Here is a 25818-nt window from a genome sequence, read left to right on the forward strand (position 1 = left end):
AGGCAGCCCCCCGGAGATGGACGGAGGGAAAGAGGCAGCTGGGACGGGGCGGGGCAGGGGGCAGCTGTGAGCCCCCGCCGCAAAGCTCCCGAGGGACAATGGCATTGCCCACCAGGCCGTGCCCTCCGTGAGGAAGTGTTTCTTCACCAAAAGAAGAGCCACACAAAAGAAGGAAGCTGGACCCTGGACTCCCTCGAGGTACAACAATTAATTCAAGGTGGACCAATGAACTAAAGGTAAGAGCTACAATGATAAACTCTTAGAAGAAAATATGACCTTGGATTTGGCAGCGGGTTCTTAGATATAATACCAAAGCAAAAAAAATAAATTGGACTTCATCACAAACAAAACACTGCTAGGACTTCCCTGGGGGTCCAGTGGTTAAGACTCCAGGCTTCCAATGCAGGGGTCATGGGTTCAATCCCATGACCAGGGAACTGGTCAGGGAACTGAGATCCCTCATGCCGCAGGGGGAGGCCAAATAAACCAAAAACAAACAGAACAACAAAATACTGTTGTGCACCAAAGGTCACTATCAAGAAAGGGGAAAAGATACATCACAGAATGGGAGACAATGTTTGCAAATCACAGGTCTGATAAGGGCCTGGTATGCAGAACAGGCAAAGAACTTCTACAACCGAACAGAAGACAACCCAACTTGGAAGTGGGCGAGGGACTTGAACAGACACTCCTCCAAAGACGATACACAAATAACCAAAAAAGCACATGAAAAGATGCTCAACATCTGTTAGTCATTAAGGGAACGCAAATCAAAACCAGGGTGAGCTACCACAAGCAGGGAATGGCAACCCACTCCAGTATCCTTGCCTGGAGAATCCCATGGACAGAGGAGCCTGTAGAGTCCTCTGTAGACTATGGCTACAGTCCATAGGGTCGCAAAAAGTCGGACATGACTGAGTGACTGACATACACATCACACCCACTACCTCGGCTGTAAAAAACAAAAGCCAGGGACTTCCCTGGTGGTCCTGTGGCTGGAATTCCATGCTCCCCATACAGGGGGCATGGGTTTGATCCCTGGTTGGGGAACTGGATCCTGCAGGCTAGAGATCGTGCATGCCACAATGAAAAGATCCTGCATGCCTCAACTGAGACCCGGTGCAGCCAAATATACGTATAAAAAGTCAGAAAATAAAAGTGTTGGCAAAGACATGGTGCATCTGGAGCCTTTTTGAGCTGCTGGTGGGGATGTAAAATGGTGTTGCTGTGGAATACAATCTGGTGGTCCCTCACAAAAAGAATTGAAACAGAATGATCACATGGCCCAGCAATTCCAGTCCTGGGCATATAACCAAAAGAATTGAAAAGAGGTGTTCAAACAAATAACCTATCCATGAACGTTCATTGCTCTACTAGTCACAATAGCCCGAGATCAGAAACAACTCAAATATCTACCAACTGTGGTCTACCCATATAAGGAATACCATTCAGCCACAAAAAAGAAATCTTCCCTGGTGGCTCAGATGGTAAAGAGTCTGCCTGCAACGCAGGAGACCCGGGTTCAATCCCCAGGTCAGGAAGATCCTCTGGAGAAAGAAATGGCAACCCACTCCAGTATTCTTGCCTGAAGAATCCCATGGACAGGGGAGGCTGGCAGGTTATAGTCCCTGGGGTTGCAAAGAGTCGGACACTACTGAGCCACCAACGCACAAAAAGAAATGAAGTACTGATTCATGCTACCGTGTGAATAAACCCCAAAAACATAACGTAAGATAAAATAAGCCAGACACGAGAGGTCACAGACTGTATGATTCTCTTTATATGAAATATCCAGAACAGGTAAATCCATGGGGACAGGAAGCAGAGTGGTAACTGCCAGGCGAAGCGGGGAGATGGGAGTGACAGTTTGAGAGGCGGATGAAAGGTTTTGGAATTTGACAGCGTTGGTGGCTGGACAACCTCTAACAAACACTACTGAATTACACATCTAAAAAGCAATCATTTTAGGTTAAGGGAATATCACCTCCATTAAAAAACCCCAAGCACTCCAGCCACTTCAACTGACCCAGCTCCGAGTGGACTGTTGCCCCGACCCACACTTCCTGGGCAACAGGACCCCACTCTGGACTCCTTGGCAAGGCCCTCTCACCTCCACCTTCAGTCTCTCTACCCTGGTCATTCAGGGGTCTATCTGCCTGGCTGGGTTCTCTTTTGATAGATTTGCTTGCTGAAAATTTTTAAAAGAAAGTTAAAGAAAAACACATCTAATGGAATAAACCATAAATAGATTCATTTAGGGGGACAAGTGTTAAAGATGGGGAAACTACAAGATCTCTGCCGGCCCCGGGCTAAGCTGTAAGCAGTCTTGCTACTGGTCTAGACAGAGTGACACCCAGCACCAGGCAGCTAAAAATCACCCATTTGTTCGGTATTTACAAAAGCAAAAGAGAACAACCAAGCAGGCTCGCAGTGAGGAGTCAGAGCTGGGCCTCAGCCCCCGCGCCTCCGAGTTTCAAAGCACCTTCTGGCTTTGTCCTCTGGTTCCGCTCGTGGGCGGCCACGAAGTTCAGCAAGTCGATGGCAGTGACGACCCCGAACACCATCTGTCTCTTACTGGACTCCCCGTGGCAGCGGTCTGAGGAGGGACAAGGCCAAAGGTTCAGAGGGGCCTCTGCCCAGAGCAGAGCTGGGGTCACTGAGCCCATCCCCAGGCATGGGCAGGTGGGCCAGCCCTGAGGCTGCCCCATGTCCATGGGCACCTCTGTGTCTGACCACAAGTGCCCTCTCCTCCCAAGAGTATCCATACAGGTGAGGCTGTAGAGAGCAGGGCCTGACCCCTCTGAGTCACACCCATGGGGGCAAGCCTGAGGGTCAAAGTCAATGGGAGCAGCTGGTGCCCAAGGTCTGAGTCTTGGCCTGAAATCCCAGTCCCACTCACACCCACCACCACTACCAGCTCACATCTCTGGCTTACAATTCTGTGCTCAAACCCACGCCTTTCTCTCAGGCTTAGAATGAACTCGGGCTCCCTGCCCTGCAGCCCAAGGGTAGAAAGGGTGGCTGAGATGGTTAATTCAACATTTCAACCCAACTGGGCAACGGAGTGCCCCCCTATATTGGGTCGAACGTCATTCTGGGTATCTTTGGATGTGAACAACTCTTGACTGGATGGACCCAGTAAAGCAGATTGCCCTGCCCAGTGTGGGTGGGCCTCGTCCAATCAGTTGAAGGCCCAAATAGAACAGAAGAGCTGACCCTCCATGAGTAGGAGGAAAGAGTCATGCCTTTGGGCTTGGGAACATTGGATCTTGGGGTCCCAGGCCTGCCCACTCGCCCTGCAGGTCTTCTTGGGGCATGCCAGCCTGTAAGCTGATTCCTTACAGGGAATCTCTATATGCACATGTCCTGCTGGCTCTCTTTCTCAGGAGAATGCTGACTGACAGCTGTGGAGAAGCCCACAGAGGGTGGGGCAGAGCTGAGCAGTGGGTGGGAAATGACCGGGGTGCATCCCATTCCACCAGCTCCCTCCTCGGTCTGTTCCTGACAACCTTGAGGGCAGAGGTCGACAGGATGGGGGCGGGGAGGCACGGATGTGCCAGCTTGGAGCACCTCAGAAAAAAGCACAGTGGCCCAGAAGAGACCAGGGGCTTTAGGCAAAGGGGCAGCTTTGGAGGAGCACTGAGCCCTCAGCGGAGGGCAGTCGGAGTGGCCTCCAGGCCCCCTGGGGACACCGTCCAACACCAGGTCTTTAAACTTTCTGCAAAGGGCTGTTGGGTGTCTGTTGTGACCACTCAGCTCTGCCGACACAGCACAAACGCATCTGTGGCCGTGATTCCAGGAAGGGCTGCGTCCACGGAAACTACTCACAGACCCTGACATTGGATCCCCGGTCAGGGTGCGCGGGTGTTCAAACACGAGGATACGGTCAACACAGAGGAGGACCCTCCCAGCCGGGCTCAGGGTCCGGGGGACGCCCTCCCCCTGCGCTCGGAGGCTGCGGTACTGACCACAGCACCACTTCCGAGCTCCAGGGGCGGGCGGGGCGTACATACCTGCCGGCCCCCCCACCTCTCCCGACAAGGCCAGGTTCTGCGCTGTGGAGCCAAGGACGGGAGAGGGGTTAGAGCTGGCGCCCAGGCTCCTGGACCAACCCTCAGCGGGAAAGTGGGTGGGCTCCAAGGCCCCCACCCAATTCTTGGGATTTCTACAACCTTGTTGTAGCTTAGAACCTGAAGGACAGCACCAGCCTCTGGAGAGGCAGCGAGGAGGCCTGGGTTATAAAGTCCACTAGCTCATTGGTAGCCAGCACCCAGACCTGGCCCACAGCAGAGTCCCTCTGGGATCTGCATCCAAGGCAGGAAAGCTCATGTGTCGGAGGCTCGGCAGCCAGCGTCTCACAGATCTCCTGCCCCTGCCCCCCCTCCCCCAGCCCCCAGGGGACCCAGCTTACACTGGATCTGCTCATGGACCACCAGGGCGAAGTGGTCCATCTCCAGGATGTGCGAGAGCTTGCCCAGTGGGTCCGTCAGGCGGATCTGGAAGAGAAGCCATGGTCAGTGCTCGCCGGCTGGAGCCCAAGGAAAGGAGCGACAGAGAGGCTGGCGTCCCCACAGGGCTTCTTCTGGAGCCTCCTGCTGACCCAAGAGACTGAACAGGACTCGACACTTGTAAAAGGACACCTGGATGAACTGGAAGAATTGATGCTTTTGAACTGTAGTGCTGGAAGATACTGTTGAGAGTCCCTTGGACAACAAGGAGATCAAACCCATCAATCCAGATCAAACCAGTCAATCCTAGAGAAAATCAAGCCTGAATATTCATTGGAAGGACTGATGCTGAAACTGAAGCTCTAATATTTTGGCCACCTGATGCAAAGAACTGACTCATTGGAAAAGACCTCCGGGAAAGACTGAAGGCAGGAGAAGGGGACGACAGAGGATGAGATGGCTGGATGGCATCAATGGACATGAGTTTGAGCAAGCTTCGGGAGTTGGTAATGGACAGGGAAGCCTGGCGTGCTACAGTCCATGGGGACGCAAAGAGTCGGACATGACTGGGTAACTGAACAACAGAACTGCAGAACCCAACGACTGGACCCTCAGTGAACTAGGGGCTTCAGTTATGAACAACGCAGCATCCACCGTCCATTGGCACGAATCCCACCTCAGGACAAGACGTAGTGCTGCAGGGCACAGGGAGGGGAAGGCAGCATGGGGCCCTCTGCTCTATCTGCTCGACAGACACATGCTGAGAGCCTCCAAGAGAAAGAAGGAAGCACACTTAGGGGCCATTTTCAACCCCCAAGGTGACCTCCAAAGCAGTGAGCCCCCGGAAACCCCACTGGGTACGCTTTCTAGTTTGGCTCCAGTAACAGAGGCAGGTTCCCTGGGAGAAGATGCAAGCTCCAGGGCGGGAGGAAATAGGCCAGCAGAGCTTTCACCTGTGTGAGGAGGGCCGGGCCCACCCGCCCGCTGGGCTTGTGTGCATGCTGAGGGGCACACAACACAGCCATGCTGGGCCGCAGAAGCAACTTCCCCAATGCTTGTCTCCATGAGGTCAGACGCTGGACGGTGTCAGACCACGGGGGTCAGGATTCCTCCTCCCCTCTGGGAGAACCGGGTCATCAGGGGAGCCAGAGCTCCACGGGGACCTCTTCGTATTGCTCAGTGATGGCAGCCAGCCCCCCGAGGTGGCGGTGGTGAGAAGGGGCAGCCCTGGGCAGGGAAGGTGTGCCCAGGAGACGGGACCCGCCCGGGTTTCCACAGTGCTGCATTCTTCTTGGGACACTATCTGGACAGGGACGGGGATGCGTGGGGCCACTGAAGGACCTCCTGAGTCTGCCTGCACCCACCCAGCACCTCAGTGGCAAGGCACCGAGACCCCCCGAGGATCTGAGTGGCCCTGGAGCCCAAGGTACCGGGACTTAGACACCCCCTGGAGGAAGGGTGTGGCTGCAGGCCAGCCTGGGACACTAAGGGAGGGGGACTTCAGAGGCTCAGCTCTTCCCTGAGGGAGGGGAGGGGCATGCACACATCGAAGAATCAACAGGAAAGGCCAGAGACAACGGAACTGGAATCAGGCATGGAAGGGTGGACGGTGTGCAGGCCACACCTCGGAGGGACCTTGAAACACTCTACTGCGTAAAAGCAGCCAGACAAGGGCACACACATTGGAGCTGTGTGCACATGAGCCCAGAAAGGGCACAAATGGGAGGGCTGTGTGCACACACGAACTCAGGGAGGGTACACACGGGGCTGTGTGCACACGAGCCCAGGGATGGCACACATGAGCCCAGGGAGGGCACACATGGGGCTGTGTGCACGCGAGCCCAGGGATGGCACACACGGGGCTGTGTGCACACGAGCCCAGGGATGGCACACATGAGCCCAGGGAGGGCACACATGGGGCTGTGTGCACGCGAGCCCAGGGATGGCACACATGAGCCTGGGGAGGGCACACGGGGCTCTGTGTACACGAGCCCAGGGAGGGCACACATGGGGCTGTGTGCACGTGAGCCCAGGGGTGGCACACATGAGCTCGGGGAGGGCACACACAGGGCTGTGTGCACACGAGCCCAGGGATGGTACACATGAGCTCGGGGAGGGCACACACAGGGCTGTGTGCACATGAGCCCAGGGATGGCACACATGAGCCCAGGGAGGGCACACACAGTGGGTCTGTGTGCACACGAGCCCAGGGATGGCACACATGAGCCTGGGGAGGGCACACATGGGGCTGTGTGCACACAAGCCCGTGGATGGCACACATGAGCCCAGGGAGGCCACACACGGGGCTGTGTGCATGCGAGCCCAGGGATGGCACACATGAACTCGGGGATGGTGCACACGGGGCTGTGTGCACACGAGCCCAGGGATGGCACACACGAGCCCAGGGAGGGCACACACGGGGCTGTGTGCACGCGAGCCCAGGGATGGCACACATGAGCTCAGGGAGGGCACACATGGGGCTGTGTGCACACGAGCCCAGGGATGGCACACATGAGCCTGGGGAGGGCACACATGGGGCTGTGTGCACACAAGCCCGTGGATGGCACACACGAGCCCAGGGAGGGCACACATGGGGCTATGTGCACGCGAGCCCAGGGATGGCACACATGAGCTCGGGGAGGGCACACGGGGCTGTGTGCACACGAGCCCAGGGAGGGCACACATAAGCCCAGGGAGGGCACACGGGGCTGTGTGCACACGAGCCCAGGGATGGCACACATGAGCCCAGGGAGGGCACACACGGGGCTGTGTGCACACATGAGCCTGGGGAGCATGCACTATCTGTGGGACAGGGTGCACACCTGCGGGCCGGGAGGGGAGGGGCGAGGAAGCCTTCGGGTGTGGACGTGAGTGAGACCTCGCTGATGCTGGCCTCTCCCCACCCGGGGCTTCTCACTTTGTGAAGCCAGATTTATGGATCTGATGAGGTGAGCGTCAGGGATCCGGCACCCTCGAGAGGGGACTCCCCGCCCCATCTTCCAGGACAGAGCTGGTCTCCGCACCACTTGCTTGGGTCACGCGGGGCGCGTACCTGTTTGAACTGCTTGTAGATGACTTTGCAGACCTGGTCCGACGGCTGAACCTTCCCTGCGAGCAGGGATGACAGCATGTTCCCCAGGGTCACCATTCCTAGGATCACCCTGGGGAGTGGACACAGGGCAGCAGTCAGCGCTGGCCCCTCCCCTACAATATGGCAGAATTCAGCACAGCCGCCCTCAGGGTCAAACCCGGACTCCTCTTGGAATCAACAACTATCTGCCCTGGTGGCTCAGATGCTAAAGAATCCGCCTGCAATGTGGGAGACCCGGGTTCGATCCTTGGGTTGGGAAGATCCCCTGGAGAAGGAAATGACAACCCACTCCAGTGTCCTTGCCTGGAGAACCCCATGGACAGAGAAGCCTGGCAGGCTGCAGTCCATGGGGTCGCAAAGAGCTGGACACGACTGAGCGACTCACACACTAACATTATCTGCCCAGGGTCTCCGTGTGACACAGCGGTGACCCGACGCCCCGCCCTTGGAGCTGACTGTCCGGTGCGGGCAGACAGCAAACCAGTGGGTGAATCCTTTGGGCATCGCCATTCTGACTAGTGTCAAGGGTCACCAACTGGCCCGCATCCTGGGATATGGGCCTTTTGGTGATAGAATTGGGATAGTCCTGGGAGAGTCAGACGGTAGGGCAGAGCACTGGATGGAGGCTGAGACTGACCCCGACTCATCCACCACGGGCGCCTGGTCGAAGCCCTTCTCCCGGAGGATCTCGATGGTGTGCTCACAGGTGACGGTGGGCAGCACGGTCAGTGGGGCTGAGAGGCTCAGCTCCTGAACCTGGAGATGCCACCACCTGAGGGAAGAGGGCGGGCCAGGGAGTCCGTGAACTGAGGGGCGGGTGAGAACAGGGAGCCTGCGGGGGGTGTCCAGCCAGGTAGGGGGCCACACACGTGCCGCTGGGGACCAGGCACTTGAGTCCTGAGCTCCACCCGGGGGGTCTCTGCCCAGAGCTGTCCTCACCATGGTTTCTTCACCGAGATCTCCTCCTCCTTCATGAAGCCCTTCTGCAGCATCCACTTGTCGCTCAGGAACTTGGACCTACAGCATCAGAAGCCACAGGGCTGGGCGGAGGGTCTCAATACCACCCCCACCCCCAAAGAGGGCAGAGGGGCTCAGAGAAAGCCCAGATCCTATCCTCCCCAGAACCCACAGTCCAGCACAGACCCCAAGGGGCTGGCTGGAGGCTCCATGAAGAGATCTGAGGGCTGGATGCCAGAAAGACTTCCTAGGGAATAGTGGTCAGTGTGAGTATCTGGCCAACCAGACCTGAATAAGCCCAGAGCACAGCAAAAGGTTCTGTGATGGGCTGGGACCTGGGACCCGGGACCCTCCGCTGCAATGCCTGCACCTGGACAAACATCTCTTCCAACAACAGATACAAGGAAACAAGAAGGGACTAGAAGTAACCATGGGCATGTGCGGATGGGACAAATTATGGACAAGATACTAAAAGACCCAAAACCCGACTGCCACTTCCGAGGTGTCAGGAGCAAAGGCAGGGCCTTGCTCATGCCCCCTGCACACACCACCACCCAGCAGTGGACAGACCACCCAGACCACCCTCCGGCCCGACCCCTGGACCCACCCCATGTAAGGACCCAGCTCACCACCCCCCACACTCAGGGAGCAAGTCAGGGGACCCGTTATTAATATTTGCTTTTGCTCCCACTGCTGCAGCACAAGTCCCGGTAAAGCCCTGCCTGAACTTCCTTCTGGCCTCAGATCCATTTCTACTGATCAAAGGGTCTAAGACCCCGGTCAGTAACAGTTCTGTCCCAAACCTCGTGTCATCACAGCCCCTCAGGGCTTCTAGCAGGGGGAGCCTGTCCCACCAGGGGTCAGAGGACACCAGGCCAGACTTCAGGGGCTGCCAGGAACCTGCCCCAAAAGGCAGATGAGGGCCAACAAAGTAGGGGGCAGAGAGGCCCCCCAGGCCAAGCCCAGACGTCTGTGCCCAAGGACACAATCACTCACTCACTCCAGCCATCTCTCTCACACACACACAGGCACACGTGTGTGCCCACACAGCAGGCCAGCCAAGCACATGGGGAGATGGCCATTCTCATGCACTGTGTAGTGTGGGTGGGTAGCCAGGTTCAGGGCAACTCGGCAGTGGACACCCAGAGGTGACTCACCCCCAGCTGGAGTCCTAATTACGGATGCCCCCTGGGGGAAGCTGAGCTCACTTGAGGTGTGTAACCCATCACTCTTGGGTCAGGGAGGACACCAGAGGGTACATGCATCCATGGGGGAGGGCATTAGCCCCCTGTGACCTCCCGCCCACACTCCAACCTTGGCGCTTTCGGCCAGTGACCTGAGGTAGGGCCATGAGCCCAGAGGAGCCGGCGAGCTCCAGGTGCACATGAGGCAGGTGCAGACACTCAGAACCACTGCACTGGAAGGGGCCTAGGGGGGCACTGACCCCAGCCTGGGTTCCCCCAGTTCAGGGCCAGACGGTGAGTGAGCAATGGATCCAGTGGGTGGGGGTGGGGAGCTGCTCTCAGGGCGGCCACATCCTCATCCTCCTTGGCTGAAGGGAGGCCTTGAGAGCTCGAAGGAGTGAGGGGGCACACAGGGTCCCTTCCCTGGGGAGTCCCTCCAGGCCCCCCGGTGCTGCCACGATGAATGCACACAGACTTCCAAAGGCATCTAGGAGACCCAAGCTGGGGACAAGCCAGCCGAGAACGCGTGAATTCCAGGGACGCGGAGAGGGGCTGCAGACCCCAGGCTCCCTGGCCCCCACTGTCAGATCTGGGGGGAATGGCCAGGAGCAGAGACAGCTCAGGCACTGGAGGCTGGGGGGGTGTGGAACGGATGCCTCACATGTAGTTCCGCACCGAGTCCGGCAGGATCACCACGCAGCGCTGGCCTTCCTGCAGCTCCTGGGCGGCCTTCACGGCCACGGACATGGTGCTGCCGGAGCTGCCACCTGCCGAGAGGGGGGGAGGGGTCAGATCCGCTTGGGGGGAGCTGCGTGTGCACCCAAGCTCGGGCACGCCCACACTTGCTCTGGAGAGATAGTTGGTGGAGGAGCTGGGCGTGGGGTGCTGGGGAACCCCACTTTTCACTGTCCATCCACACCTTGCTCCGTCTCCCATCTGCTCCGCATTGCACCACCAGAGCCTTCCATGGAACTCAGAGCCCTGGGGGGCAGGTGGCCGGGCGGCCAGAGCGAGGGCATCCCTCACACGCTGGACGGAAACCAGCAGGGGGGAGCGCGGTGTCCACTCACCACACAGAAGCCCCTCCTGAGCGATCAGCATGCGGGCGAAGGCGAAGGCCTCCTCGTCGTTGCTCTTGAACCACTTGTCCACCACCTGCGGGAAGCCGAGGGCAGCGGTCAGCACTTGGCAGTTGGGTGAGGGGTGGGGGTGGGCATGGGGCCCACGGCCCAGTTTGCAGTCTCACAGACGATGGTGGTCCAGGTGGCCGTGACCTTCAGGGAGGCGGCCCAGCATCTGTCTGGGATCCAACACTCACTCTACAGACCTAGATCGTTCCCCCTGCCCCTGCCCAAGGGTCTGGCACAGTGTGCCCACGGCGTCTAAGCCGCCCGCCAGCCCTGCACCATGGCCTCACTCTAGTCTAGGTCTCTCTGCCTGAAGCTTCCTTGAGGGTCCTTAAAAGGAGCCTTCTCTGTGCTCCTCACATCTCCCTCCTTGGCCGCTCACCTGCCCCAGCCGCTCTGCAGGGAGGTCTGTGCACAGACAGGATGTGCCGTACCCCCACCCACGGCCTCTGTGTCCACGGCAGGAGCTCACTGATCACAGTACCGCGAGTCACCAGGCAAGGACCCCTGGGACGGCACCTCGTCTACCGCCTCTACACAGCTCGGAACTCACTTCTCTGCTCCCGCTGGGCCGGCCACCTGTGCCCAGCCGGACAAGGCTGAGGCTGGCCCCGTCACTGCCGCCCTGCCTACCGTGCGGTCCAGCACCGTGGGGATGAAGTCGTAGCCGATCCCTTCCACCTCGTAGGCCGTCTGCTCCGTCTGGTTCAGCTCCTCGGGCTCTGCGAGGATGGAGCCCTCGGGATCCACGCCAATGATCTGCGGAGTGGGCGTCCTTAGGGCTCCAGTCTCACGCGCCCGGCTGGCATCGGGGTGCAGCCCCGCTCCCAGGCCTCAAGACTCAAAACCCAGAAGCCCAGGCCCAGGTGCTGGGAGATCACATGTTGACTGTCCAGCTCGGGGCACTCAGGGTGGGGGCAGTGGGAGGCCGGGGGAAGTGGATTTCCGGGAAACTCCTCCCATGCAGGGCACCTGGGACAGCCCCGGAGAGACGCCAATGGACAGTGGGAGCCTGGGGTGAGGGGCAGTGCTGGGATGACCTCTCCTGGACATCAGAAACGGGCAGCAAGAGAGGATGCGTGGGCACCACCAGTGGGGTCTTTCTGAGCCCCTCCCCAGGCCCAAGTGCCCCTCCCTGATCTCAGAGCCCAGGACCTGAGCCTGAGCGCTTATGGCTCTGAGACGATCCTGGGAGGCCCCCAACAGGACTCTCCCACCCCAGTCCATCTGGGCACCTGGGTCACGCACTGCTGTCCTTTATCAGCTGGCAGGGACAGGTACACACAATCTACAAGTCAAGGCTATCTAGGCAGAAGTGACAGGAACCAGAACTTTCAGCTCTAAAGCAGAAGGCCACTCTGGGTGCTCAAGGCCAAGCAGACTGATGGCTAAGCCTCTGGCTGCAGTTCAGGCCACAGGTGGGAAACATGCCCACGTCCAGGTCCCCATCTCCATGCAGGGCAGGGCGGGGTGTTGCCCATGCCCCTGGCAGTCCCTCACCTTACACCCAGGGCACTTCTCCTTCAGCTTCCTGGCCACGCCTGTGATGGTCCCACCCGTGCCCGCCGACGCCACCAGCATGTCCAGCCTCCCTGCGGGTGGAGAAGTGTGTCAGGGAGGACATCCCCGGGAAGGAGTGGCCGTGCCCCCCCAACTCTTCATAGGAATCAAGAACGCTCTCGAACATGACAAAGGCACGTCATCCAAAGGGCAAAGGCAGACCTGTTCTCACGTTGAAACCGCTCATCACATCCTCCACCTTATAAGCACTCACCATAATGGGGACCCAGGAAGTCCCATTTAATCTAAACAGCAGCCAGTTGCTAAAACCCCCAGGAGTTGTGAATCTGTGAGCAGGGGACCTTCCTGCAGGAGCTGGGGCACAGGGGGCTGTCTGGTCTCAGATGACGTGGGTAAGTGAACTGAATTATCAACGGAACTAGAATTAAACGCTCAGCTCAGCTCTGACGTTGTCTGGGCTCTCTCGGCACCTGGTGGCCAGCTCAGGCACCCAGCAGGCAAGTCAGCACGGGAATCCATGCTGAGGCAGACTCACTGTTTTTGCCAAATGAGAGGATTCTCACATGTAAAACCTGGGTGAGCAAATGCCTGGACCATGCTGCCTGGCTCCTGGGCACAGCATGAGGGCCCTTAAGCCAACACCAGGCTCCAAACAGGAAGCCAAAGGTGCCAAGCCCCTGGCAGCCGCTCCCAGGACTCTCAGGAAACAGCCCTTAGAGAACATTGCAGCCCCCATGGGGCTTGGCACCAAGTGTGCAGAGAGCTTTCAAGAAGCCAAGCCACAAGGCGCCACCCCAGGTCTGCACACGAGAAAACCCAAATGCTGAATTCAGTGCCCACACTGGTGTTTGGGGTTAGTGCTGTTCAGCAATGTGAAGCCCCCACTGTGAGCCCAGCACTTGTTCCCTGCACTCAGGAGCTCCTACAGGTCTGGAGGAAAGACTACTAGGTAAACAGATATGACTGCATGATAAGTTGGGTGTTGTAGGCGAGGCACGGGCAGAGTCCAAGAGGGCAGAATGGAGGGTGGAAACTGCTCCTGGGAAATATTCCGGATGGCATTTCACAGAGAAGGGATATTTGAACTGGGTTTTGAAGGATGAATAGGAGTTTACCAAGGAGCGGGTAAGTGTACACTCCCACTCAAGATGGACAGCAGAATTAGAGGTACCCACCGTCACACTGCTGCAGGATCTCCTCGGCCGTGATGTCATAGTGAGCGAGGGGGTTGCTGGCGTTGCGGTACTGCCAGGAAAGAGCAAAGGAGCCATGATGAGGTCAATGCACAGAACTGGCAGCAGCCACAGGGTACGAGGCAAACAACTCAGTGCCAGCCAGAGAGGATCCTGTGGCTCAACAGACACCAAGCATCAAAACCAGCTCTCCGGAAGGTGAGATTTCTGAACTAACCCAAAAGTGGAAGAATGACAAAGAAGAGCGTCCAGTTAAAAGCTCTGCATGCATTTCATGTCTTAGAGAGCTCCCAGGGTCCTTTGCAAGGGGTAGCCCAACCCAGCACGCTGAGCTGAGCCCTTGAAGCCGGCACATGGGCAGCAGAGTCAAAGGCTCGCCGACCCCATCAGCCACACACTGGGCCGGGAGAGGGCAGGCATTGCATGCCAGCACATCGGTCACTCTGCACCCCGCCCCTCCTCCTGCAGAGGCGACACCACCCGCAAGCCCCAGAGATTCCCCAGGGAAGGCCCCACTCGGTCCAAACCTCTGGGAGCATGCTCACCCCCCGGGCCTGACCTCACCTGGTCCAGGATGTGAGAATTGGGGATCTCATTCCTTAGCCTCCAGGCCACCCCTACGTGCGACTCGGGGGAGTCGAATCTGGCATTGGTGGGCGTCCTCACGATCTCAGCTCCCAGGGCCCGCAGGACATCCACCTGCAGAGGCACGTGGCAGCCTTCACTTCCCCGCCAGGCCTGCAGCGCGGGGACAGAGGCCCGGGAGCCGCCCCAACCCCCGCCCACCTGCCTACCTTCTCTGTGCTCATCTTCTCCGGCATCACGATGATGCAGCGATAGCCCTTCACAGCAGCGGCCAGGGCCAGCCCGATCCCTGGGGACAGGACATGGGGTGAGAGGGGCCATGGCACCCTCCAGGCCCCACCGCCAGCCCCAATGGCCCAGGGGAGAGGGCGCTGGAAAAAGGCCCTCCATCACCTGCTTCTGCCCTCGAATGATGGGGTGCATGTCAAGAACCCCAATTCCTCCAGCTCTTACTGGGAGCCGGGGAGGTGATAATAACAGTGGCTAAGACTCCAAGCTCCCAATGAAGGGCGCCTGGGTTTGATTCCTGGTCAGGAAACTAGATCCCACATGCCGCAAGTAAGATCCACATGCCACAATTAAGGCCCAGCACAGCCAAATGAGTAAGTAAATATTTCAAAAAGCAACAGCAGCAGACACTGTAGGGCTCACTGAGGACCCAGGGGCTGCTGCGCCGGGAGAGTGACCCTGAATGCAGCCAGAGGGGGGCACTGCCACTCCCACCCCCACCGCGGGCCAGGAGGAGGCAGCACCCCACCTGTGTTCCCCGACGTTGGCTCAATGATCGTGTCCCCAGGCTTTAGGGTCCCCTCACGCTCAGCGTCCTCAATCATCCGCAGGCTGATACGGTCCTTCACGCTCCCGCCCGCGTTGAAGAACTCACACTTGGCCACTGGGAGCCAGAGACACATCAGGAGAGGAAGAGGCCCTGAGCCCTAACTGATGCTTGCCATCCCCTTCCCATCACCCGATACGCCCGGGATGCAGCAGCAGGCTTCAGGGGTTCTGAAAATCGTCACCTTCCACTGCGCCTCCCACACCTGACCTGGACGAAGGTGCTCACCCACTGTGGCTTCTCTTAGCTGTCCATCCCACCCACCATGGACGATGTGGTGACTCCAGGTGAATGAGACAGAGGCGCCAAGGGGGCGCCCCACTGGATGGACAGAGCAGAGCCACCCCCATGGGCCAGCACCGTCCCAAAGAGACATGCTGGGCATGCGCAGGGGCGGGTGACTGGAGCTCAGGAATGCTGGGGGTGGTGACTGGAGCCTCAGGCTTAAATCGGGCCCAGTGGCCCTGCCAAATGACCTCATATCCTGAAGTAACAGCCCCCCATCTGGTTGTGGCCAGACCACAACCGGCAGACCTTCCGCACCCGAGTCCCCTGGGCCTCCTGGCCCAGCGGAGCTCTCTGCCATCCTCAGCATCCTGCAGACAGGACCACCCTTGCTGTGCCCAAGCCTCTGCTTGTCTTTCCGAAGGGGCACTCCCTCCCACCTCTGAAAACTACACCGTGTCAGTAAAAGGGGCGATGTGGCTCCAAATGTGACTGGCAGGGCCTAGGCCGGCCTGGAAGGCCCATAGATCGTGCTCTGCCCTGGTCTGCGCTGGCTTCTGAAATCCCACAACCAGAGACAGGTTTTCTCCCCGGGGACTGAGAGAGGCCCTGCTGGGACAGTGAAGCGGGGGCTCTCAAGTGTCTGACCGCTGAGGAGGCCTGCACCCTGGACTCTTTGTGGCCACACACTTGAATTAGTTAGAAAATTCTAACGAGCCCATGGAAAGGCTGGCAGGAAGGCAGGGATTCCAGCTGATCGGCCATGGGCAAGCCACGTAACCAATCTGAGCCTCGGTTTTTCCACCTGTAAAATGGACACACTAAAGTCTGTTTCAAGGGCTCCTGCCGAGCTGAGGGGCAGCAGGCCCATGCCTCCAGGGTACTAGGTGATGGCTTCTATTATCTGACATGAGAGCACAGATTCCACTGTGGCACAGCCCCAGCAGCGACCCCCCGAAACCCGGTGGTGTGTTCTGTTCACTGCTCTGGAGGAAACTCTTCACTGCCCGGGGAGGGGATGCAGTGGTGGGTGGAAGCAGGAAGGCTCTAATGATAATGCTTCTGGGGTGAATCGACCACAGGGCCTCGGTCCCTCTAGGGGGCACCAAGCCCCTAGACCCCTACACTCTCCCCTCTCCAGCTCTCTGCTCCAGCACTGGGCCTGGTCCCCTTTCCCCCCAACCAGGACCTCTGCACCTGCCACTTTCTCTGGGTCAAGGCTGATGTCTACCTGGGCTCCGGGCACCCTCCCGTGTTCCTGGTGATAGCCTCCTGCAAAGATGCCCCCTCCCCACAGGACTTGGAGGAGACTCAAGGGTGATCCCCTTGTGTACAGGGCCCAGGCAAACACAGCCCCCAAATTCCCACTGCGTCTCATGAGTGACAAGTGTCTGTCTAAGCCCCAAGGAAGCCACTTCCTGCCGGGCTGATGGCTGAGACTCTCCTCACTGTCATGTCAGCCCGTCCAAGCCACGGCGTGTCTGCTCCTCCCTGGGACTGTCCAGGACAGAAGGGTCCCACTCTGCTCCTGGGGTCAGGCCTCCTCCTCCTGCAGCTGCCGGGTTACATCACCCGCATTCCCCGCTCGGTTACCACCCCGACATCTGCCTGGACACGCTGCTCTCCACACTCAGGTCTCGGCTCTCTGACACTGACGACTCCAGAGCGGCTTCGGTCACCCCGCAGCTCCCCTCCCTGTTGTGTATGCTTCTGACCTTACTGGATGTGGAGGGACATCCGCCCAGGGTCCGAGGGGCCCACCCACCCCCCAGGCCCACAAGCCTCACACAGGGCAAGGAAGCCGGCACTCACAGAGCTCACACTTGAGGCCAAAGTTCCTCCCGATCTTGTTGATCCTCACCATCGGGGTATCCCCGATTTTCTTCAGGATATCCGGCAAGATTTTTGGAGATTTTGCCCTTAGACAGAGGAGGAGTCCGTGATTATTCAGATAAAAACAAAACCGGCTTTGGCAGCCCAGCACATTCTTTTAAATAAATCAACGAATTGGCTTTCACAAGCATCAGGATGGCGATCACACAAATCCACACTTGGTAAAAGGTGTGCACGTGCACACACAGACACACAGACACACAGACACACACACACACACACACACACGGGCAAGTGCACCTCAAAACCCATGAAAGCAAATGTGACTTAGTAACAGCTGCACCGGTGTCTCCAGGGTTTGAAAATGCTCTGCGGTAACAGACAGTATCAGTGGGGATCTGGGTGAATGTCCCCCCGATCTCTCTGTGCTACTTCTGCAACTTGTTTTGAGTGTTAAATTATTTCCAAATAAAACAGTTAATAAACACTGGCTTCAAAACAACAGCGGCTCGGACTGTAAAGAAATTGCCTGCCATGCCAGAGACCTGGGTTCAATCTCTGGGTCAGGAAGATCCCCTGGAGAAGGGAATGGCAACCCACTCCAGTATCCTTGCCTGGAGAATTCTCTGGACAGAGGAGCCTGGCAGGCTCCAGTCCATGGGGTCGCAGAGCGTCAGACATGACCGAATGACCAACGCTTTCGCTTTTCAAAACAACAGCATGTCCTGGTCTATCTTTTTCAGGGTTCTGTTTGTTCATTTCTGGCTGCACCACATGGAATGTGGGATCTTAGTGCCCCAACCAGGGATGGAACCTGTGCCCCTGTACTGGGAGTGTGGGGTCTCAGACACTGGACCACCAGGGAAGCCCCAGGCTTTTTAGGGTTTTTGATATTCGTCTCCTCTCACAGCTCCTGCCTCCTGGAATACCTCCTTTCCTTCTCTTTGATGGAAAAACTGGTGGGGACCTGAGGGCAGGGACCCCTCAGAGGGCCTGGCCACCAGACAGGATCAGTGACTGCAGAGCCCACCCAGGCATCACTCAGGCATCTGGCACAGGTGGTGGGAAGCCCAACTTGCAGGTCAAAGAACAAAGGCTGGTGACCCCTGTGCTTGGGGCCAGGGTCAGATGACTCCCGGGTGGGTCTCCAGGCTCAGAGTGGGATTCGCTTCTCATGGGTCAACGGTCCCCCTTCAATTTGAGTGACCACCCCCTGCAGCAGTTCTTCCAGCTGAGAAGCTGGTGACAGGTGACAGGGAATGTGGAACAGCCCAGCAGCTGCTCAGCTGTGTACACAGCTTGAACCTGCGTCTCTCAAGTGGCCCCCGTGATGCACCCTCCATCTTCACCCTGGAGGAGAGATTCAGGTCCCACATTCTTGCCCCGTCTGCGCCAAGGAGGTGCCACCAGATATTCTTCCCGGAATATGCAAAACTGAGCTGAGTTCCAAGAAACACAAAGGCTTCCTATGCCCTGGATCTCTCCTGCACCATCCCCATGGCTCCCACAGCTGAAGGTGCCCCGGCCCCCACGGCAGGAACCCGTTATCCGTGTGGATTCCTCACCCGCCCCCAAGGTGGTGAGCCAGCTCCCCAGGAATGCTGCCGTCCGCCCCCAGCCGAGACAGGCGGCAACATGGCCCGGCTGGAACCCTTGCATCTTCCAAGGTGGCAAGGAGCTAAAACAGACGCCCTGGGCTGCCTGGGAGGCAGGCTCAGCCAACAGAGGTGAGGGCATCCGGGTGAGGGGAGAGAGCCTTGGCAGGACAAAGGGCTCCTGACCCCAGCCTTGGAGGGAGACCAAGTCCTAGGTGCAACCCTGGGGTTGACTAATTAACTAGTTAAAGCCAAGGCAGGAGAAGTAAACACCTGGGGAGGGAAGGAGGGGTGGCTGAGTCATCCACCCCCAGCAGAGGCTGATGGACTAGAAGGAGCGGGAGGCCTGGCCTGTCTGTAACCCCCCCACAACCCTACCCCTGCCCCAAGTAGGGGCTGATGGGCAAGTGGAGAACTTAGGGTTCCCGACTCAGCACCAGGCCCTGGGGGCCAGAAAGTCACAGGAGAAGTTGGCCTGAGGTGACCAGGGCAGGAGCCTGGGGGGAGGCTTTTAACACCTCATCTCAGTTGCTTTCCCTTCTTCCTGGAGGAGAGCCCACAGCACCCTGGAACAAACCTGACACCCCTCACCAAGGAGGGGCCTGCTTTCCCCTTCCCCTCTGCAGCTTTTCCCCTGGCCCAGTGCTCCCACTCTGTTCCTCTTTCTAAGTCCACCTGACCTGGGAACCATCTGGAATCCCCTCCCCCAGATACCCACATGGCTAGCATCTCCTGCCCATCCAGGTACCAGCTCCGAAGTCTCCCCAAGTCGCCCAGCCACGCCACCCAGTGGCCACATCACCGTCGCATCACCCTTGTGCTCTCCCCACCAGGACCCCCAGGCTGTCTCCTCTAGGGACCCAGGTAGGAGTCCCACAGTAGGTAAGCCCTAGTGCCTCGGGCCCGAGCCCAGCTCCTCATAACAGTGAACCTGAGCTGTGTCAAGCGGTTTGGGGGGGACAGCAACCCTGCCAGGGCGCTGGAGGAGGGCCAGGCCACCACGTGGAGTGCAGGTGTGGTGCCAGGTTACAGCCTGGCTACAATGGTGTCCAGGCCCGGGAGAGATGCTCACGGAGCCGTCGGGAATCCGGGCCTCCCCAACCCCAGCCTCACATGGGCCCTTCACCTCCTGCCCTGGTTTGCTTTGGCAGCGAGGGCTCGTGATGTATGGCCAGTAGCCATCTTGGCCTCCTGAGCTCCCAGCATCGAGACATGTTTAATGTTGGGAGTTTCTGGGTTTGTACATGTCATTTCTGTCCATTGATCCCACTTCAGAGCACACCCCCTGCACATCCCCAGTTCTGAATCTAAAATCAATAATCATTGGCGTTGGCATAGCAGTGTATAAGTAGGAACCAAGCACCTAAAAGGTACTTTCTTATGACATTTGTACTGTTGGGAGGTTACACCAGGGAAATAAAGATAATCCTAAGATGTAGTGGACTTGATTTGAGTTTCACAATAGGTCAGGGATTTTTGCCTTTTTGTCTTTCCCACTGATTGATCTCCTGCACCTAGAACAGGACACAGATATAGGAGGTGCCTAATTAAGATGCATGCACTAAATGAACTCTATTTTACACTGCAGTTCTTCAAACCGAGATCACTGCAGACAGTGAATGCCTGAGAGCGCTTAAAATCATGGTTTATTCATCCAACAGTCTCAGTCCAACCACAAAAACCCCACTATAGAAAAATATTTCATGACCTGGAGTTAAGTAGAGAAGGCAGACATGGTCCTAATTATAGGAATGTGCAGTCAGATGGATCTGGATTAGAAACCTCACTCCCTCCTGTCACTCAGAGTGTGTGACTTGGGCTCATCCCTTAATTTATTGAGGATCTGCTCTGGGGGGGGGGGGGTGGGGGGGAGGGCACCCACCTAGGTGCTAGCATGTGGGCATACTCAGCCACTCAGCCGTGTCCGTCTCTTTGCAACCCCATGGACTGCAGCCTGCCAGGCTCCTCTGCTCATGGAATTTCCCAGACAAGAATACTGGAATGGGTTGCCATTTCCTCCTCCAAGGGATCTTCCTGACCCAGGGGTTGAACTCAAGTCTCCTGCATTGGCAGGCAGTTTTTGTTTTTTTTCATCACTGAGCCATCAGGGAAGCCCACAGACATCCTTAGCATTGCAAGTGGATTCTTTATCACCCTACAAGCCCCACCTAGGTGCTGGGCTATAGCACAAACAAGCCTTGGCCTCTCTGAGCCTTGGGGGACTCAGCTATGAAATACCTCCCACCTCAACTCCCCATCCAGCTAGAGTGACAGCAAAGGATGGAGCGGGGTGGGGGCGGGGGGTCATACCCCAGGTCCACATGACCATCTGGCTTCCAGGAAACAGACCCTCCCCCCCAGGGTAACAGATGGACCATCTTATGATCATTAGCAGGACTCACAAGGCAGCGTGGCAATGTGGGGAGTCGGTGACCGGCCTGCCCAGTTGCCAGGAACACCTGCTTGGGGCATCAGGACGGATCCACAGCAGCTCCTTGGCTTCCTTGTCCTCCGGAGGCTCCTTCTCCAGGCTTCCTCTCCCCAAGTGTGCCCCTGAGAGGTGGTGGCACCCTGCAGACCTGCGGAGGGTGTCTGCGGGGGGTGTCTCAGAAGGCATGGTGGGACCTGCCAAAGGGAAGGGGAGGAGAAGCTGTCAGTTCAGCCTGTTCCCAGAGTCCTGCAGAAGAGGTTGCTTTACAGCTCTCATCTGGGGACTCCTGCTCACCCGGCCTCCTCTGGGTGTGGGGCTCCTCTCACTCAAGAAGCTGGACAAGGAGAGGATTAACTATGCAGGCAGCAGCTGCTGTGGAAAACAACTAGGCACTTTCCCAAAAGGTTAAACATACAGCTACTGTGTGCCCCAGCTATTCCATTCCTACACATCTACCCAAAAACGTGGAAACAGATATTTGTCCACCACATTCATAACAGCACTATTCCCAATAGCAAAAACATGCAAACAAACCAAATGTCCCTCAGTGGATGAACGGATAAACAAAAGATGGCTTATCCACACAGTGGAATTGTATTTGATCACAAGAATGGAATGAAGGTTTAACTCTCAACATATGAACACACACACACAGCAGCTATGTAGAGGTAACGAATGTTATTTATCTTATAGGTTGATTGTGGTGTCTTTTCACAATGTATATGTAAATCAAAACATCAAGTTGTATACCTTAAATATACACACAACTCTTATACATCAAAGATATCTCAACAATGTTGTGTTAAAAAGACTACATTTAATGATGGAAATAATTGGAGGAAGATGAAGATAATAATAAATATATTTTTACCCTAAAAAAAGGAAACATTCTGCTGAGTCCAGTAAATCAGACAAAGAAGAAACACTGCATGACTCCACCTGTATGAGGTGCTCGGAACAGACAGAATCAGAGACAGTGAGAACAGAGCTTTCCAGGAGCTGGGGAAAGGAGTCACTGTTTAACGGGCAGAGTTACCATGAAAAAGTTTGGGGTACAGATAATAGTGATGGCCGCACAACACTGAGAATGTAGGTATTGTTACCAAATTGTACAGTTATGAACGGTTAAAATAAACAACATATTACATGTATTTTATCAAATTTTTATAATCTCATGGAACCTTAAAACAGATGACCAAAAAAAAAAAAAAAGGAAAGAAAGAAAGGGGAATGGACAGCCATCACTCTTCAGGCTGACGACTGAAAACTTATCACGGCTCCAACTCTGTTAAGGCACAGTGAAGACTAAATGGAATGAGGTCTCCAGAAGGGAATCCCAGAACAGAAAAGGGTACTAGGGGAAACTAAGGAACTCTGAGTAAGTATGGACTTTAATTAACAGTAATGTTCACTGACTGCAAAAAAAACCCTAAGATGATAATAAGAGGAGGAACTGTGCCTATGTGTGTGAGGTGGTGAGGGCGGCGGGGAGGGGGTGTTGGGTTGTGAGAACTCTGTTCCATTCCCAACTTTTTTATAAATCTAAAGTTCCCCTTCCAATGTACCTGGAGCCCTGGGGGTTTGGAAGGCCCCTGAGAGGAGCTCAAGGTAGGGATGTGGCTCCAGGTGATTTCTGAGTGAAGCCCCACACCCGCCCTCCTCCTAGAAGCTAGAGGGACCCCAGCCCCCGGCCCTGTGCCTCTGCTCCCCAGGAGGCTTAGGAAGGCAGTTATGCTGTGAAGAGGTCCGGTAGTCCAGGAAGAACTGGGCCCCATGCTTGGAAGTATACATGGAGGGTAACAGACCGGCTGGCTCTCTCCTCCGGAGCAGGTCCTGTGGGTGCCACTGCCTTCAGCAAGGTTAGAGGCAGCCCCAGCTGGTTCCCTGTCTCCCAGGGCAGGGTCAGGTGCAGACCAGCGCCCAGCAAACAGGTCGCCCCAGATGCTCAGGCCGAAGCCTAGGGAGGCGGAGACCCCAACCCTTTGCAATCACATCCATTTCAAATACCCGAGGCCCTTTCAAAATTTCCCCCGGCTTTCCGGGGCAGAAATCAGTCTTCCAGCTCCTCTGCGCGAAACGTGCCTGAAGCAGTGGTTCCTTCAAACCCTGGGATCAGCAAGTATTTTTTCAGGGGTTTAGGCCCCCTCATGAAACCCTGCAAGTATATCCTACGTCATTCTTGCTCCTTATCAAAAAACCCCTGCGGTAAGCGGGACACTGCCTTGGCTCCACGGGGCGCCCGCCGAGCGGGGGTAGGTGGTTCTTCCATCACGCAGAAGCGCCCCTCTCGTAGACCTCTCTCCCCATCAGAGGCCCACAGGCCGGCAGTCCCAGGCTGTGGCCAGTCCCCCGCAGACGCAGGCAGCCCCGCGCCTCCTAGGTGGCGACCTGCCTCGCCTCGAGCAACCTCCGGAAAGGTAAGGAGCTACTGGGAACTCAGACCGGAGCCGACAGTCTCTACAGAACCCACAGGCACTCGGCGCGACGCTCGCTGGGCGACTCGGTCCCGAACCCGCGAACTCCGTCCCGCCCAGCCTGGCTTGGCTCCAGGTGGGCCCAGTTCCACGTAGGCACAGCGCCCAGCGCGCCGACGCACGTGCGTCCGGGGCAGGCGGGCTCACTTAGCGCCGCCCTGCGGGCTCCTGCGGCACCTCAAACCGCAAGACCCTCCTGGGGTCACGACCCCCGACAGCACCCGCACCCCGCCCCCCCGCACCGTGCACACGCGCCCCAGTCGGTCCAGGAGTCCAGTCAGGACCAAGGGCGCGGGAAGTAGTAAACTCCTGTTTCCTAGTGAGACTTTCCAGGCGGGAAATCGAGCCTCTCCGTGGACCTGGAGACAGCGGGTCACCCGGCCTATCGGAGGGGCATTTGGGGACACCGTGTGGGATAAACACCCCCAAGTAACCCTTGGGAGGCTACGTTTTGCGCTCCTGCCCCTCCTCCTCCTTCACTTCCCCTCCCTACTGTCACTCAGCCACCCACCCCGCCTAGGGCTCAAAGTATGGGGTCGAATGGCACCCTCCCCCTTTCCCTTGGTTTGTGCCGGGGGCGGGGCCCTGCGTGCCCTGCACTCCCTCGCCACCCTACCCCCGCCCGCGGGCAGCCAGCGCTCTTGAGGCGCGCGCAACCACATCAATATTTTACACACACACCCCCCAGTTCATAGAATAGATGGAAAAGAGCAATTTACGAAACGACCATTTTTCATCCAAAAAGCAGCAAAAAATCAATGATGGCACGCACCATTAGAGGGCACCTTCCGAAAGTCCCCTCCCCAGGTCTCGGCCCCACGCTCCCCGGCTCGCGCCCCCCGCCGTCCCCTGCTCAGCCTCGGGAGCTAGAGCGGAGGCCCTACGCCACGTGGGCGCGGAAACCCCTGCTTCAGGAGCGTCTGGACTCGCGCTAGGAGTGGGTCTGGGACGCCCCAGGCGCAGCCCCGGCTCCGCGGCGAGCAGATGAAGATGATGCAACACTGGCCCGGGGTTGGGCGGCGGGGACCCTCTTCCGAGAACCCAGCCAGATCCCTCCGCCTATGCGTGAGGCGAGTCTCGGTCCTACAGGTGCTCACCTGGACCGAGACCCGGAGAGAAAGGAGGGCTGGGCGCGTCCGGGAGCGGCGAGCGGCGGCCGGGAAAGCTGCGACTCAGAGACGCGACCCTACCGCAGGCTGGCTACCCAGCACCAGGCGGCCAGAGTGAGAGGAAGGCGATTGGCCGAGAGAAGGGGGGCGGGGGACGGCACCCGGCCAATCCCGAGTTGCAGATCGAGGCCCCTCCCTCACCTCGCTCGTACCCGCCCCGTCGCCACGCCCCCGGCGCACCGCCCCCCTCCCTCCCCCACGGCCTCACCCCCACTGCCCCACCCCGAACTCTGGTTAGACGCCACGAGGGGCCGGTGGCCCGTGTCTTCTCTCCCCTCGCTCCCGGGACCCCCGCCCGCCCCGCCACCCCTTCCCTTCCCGCGCTTCTCTACCCCGAGACCCCAACCTGAGCGAAGGCTCTGTACCCAGTGTCCCGATTCTGTTTTACTTGGGTAACTCCTTGCTCTGCGGGAATTTAATATTTTTTGTTGAGTTACAGGCCTGCTGTCTGGAGAGAGGAAGGACTTGAGGATGAGCCTCAGCACGTATCACGCGGGCCCCAGTCCGCGACCACCCAAGGTTCTTTCTGGTCCCGGGACCCCAAGGGGCCGAAAGCTGGGGGCCCAGCGTGCGGACAGTAGGCGCTCTGCACCCGGGCTTCGGATCCATCACCGCTGGTTTGTCCTGCCCCTCATGGTCCAAGGGTCCGGCACAAACAGCGCTTCGCCGGCCGAGCCCCGCTGTGTGCCGAGCCCGGTGACCAATCCCATCAGGGAGGAACCTGAGCGCTCGTGGACATGGCATAAGCCACAAAGCGTTGTGAGCCGGGCTGCTGGCAGGCTGTCCCCAGCCCCGGGAGCCAGTGGCTGACCGCCAGGATGGCCCTGGCCGTTGGGAAGGCCGCCGCTAACAATAGTGTTCCAAACTGGTTGCTCTCGATTTTTAAAGAGCCTGCCTTTCTCTTAAGGTTCCTGAGCTGAACGGAGGAACACTGACCCTTGAATTTCTCCTGCACGGTAGTGAGTAAGTCAGGGGCGGAGCCGCCAGGCTTGGGCAGAGGATGGAGTTACTGCGCTCAGTACCCAACTGTTTACTGTCCGGCCACGTGCCCGCACTGCACCCGGGCCTGCGCGGGGAAACCGAGGGAGTGCAGATGGGGCCTCTGCGCCTGCGCGGTTGCTGTTCTAGGGGAGCAGGCTCCACAGACATC

General features: G+C 57.8%; 1 protein-coding gene across 4 annotated transcripts; it reads right to left on the minus strand.

Moving 5' to 3' along the window:
- Positions 1-1762: 1762 nt before the first annotated feature.
- On the minus strand, positions 1763-24746 carry CBS (cystathionine beta-synthase). Of its 4 annotated transcripts, none has more exons than XM_043474505.1 (16): positions 24597-24746; positions 20997-21219; positions 16979-17085; positions 14864-14998; positions 14316-14395; positions 14086-14220; positions 13504-13573; positions 12308-12399; positions 11441-11566; positions 10751-10835; positions 10342-10447; positions 8479-8556; positions 8177-8311; positions 7501-7609; positions 4412-4496; positions 1763-2596 (listed from the first exon to the last, which is right to left on the minus strand). In XM_043474505.1, the coding sequence occupies exons 2-16, from the start codon at positions 21209-21211 to the stop codon at positions 2439-2441; spliced, it is 1716 nt and encodes a 571-aa protein (XP_043330440.1). In that variant the 5' UTR covers positions 21212-21219; positions 24597-24746; the 3' UTR covers positions 1763-2438. The 4 variants fall into 4 exon arrangements, with proteins under 4 accessions (XP_043330440.1, XP_043330442.1, XP_043330441.1 ...); XM_043474507.1 differs by lacking the exon at positions 24597-24746 and adding an exon at positions 24272-24481; XM_043474506.1 differs by lacking the exon at positions 24597-24746 and adding an exon at positions 23418-23564.
- Between the last annotated feature and the right edge of the window lie 1072 nt (positions 24747-25818).

Source organism: Cervus canadensis, chromosome 7, assembly GCF_019320065.1.
Source record: "Cervus canadensis isolate Bull #8, Minnesota chromosome 7, ASM1932006v1, whole genome shotgun sequence".
Lineage (NCBI taxonomy): Eukaryota > Metazoa > Chordata > Mammalia > Artiodactyla > Cervidae > Cervus > Cervus canadensis.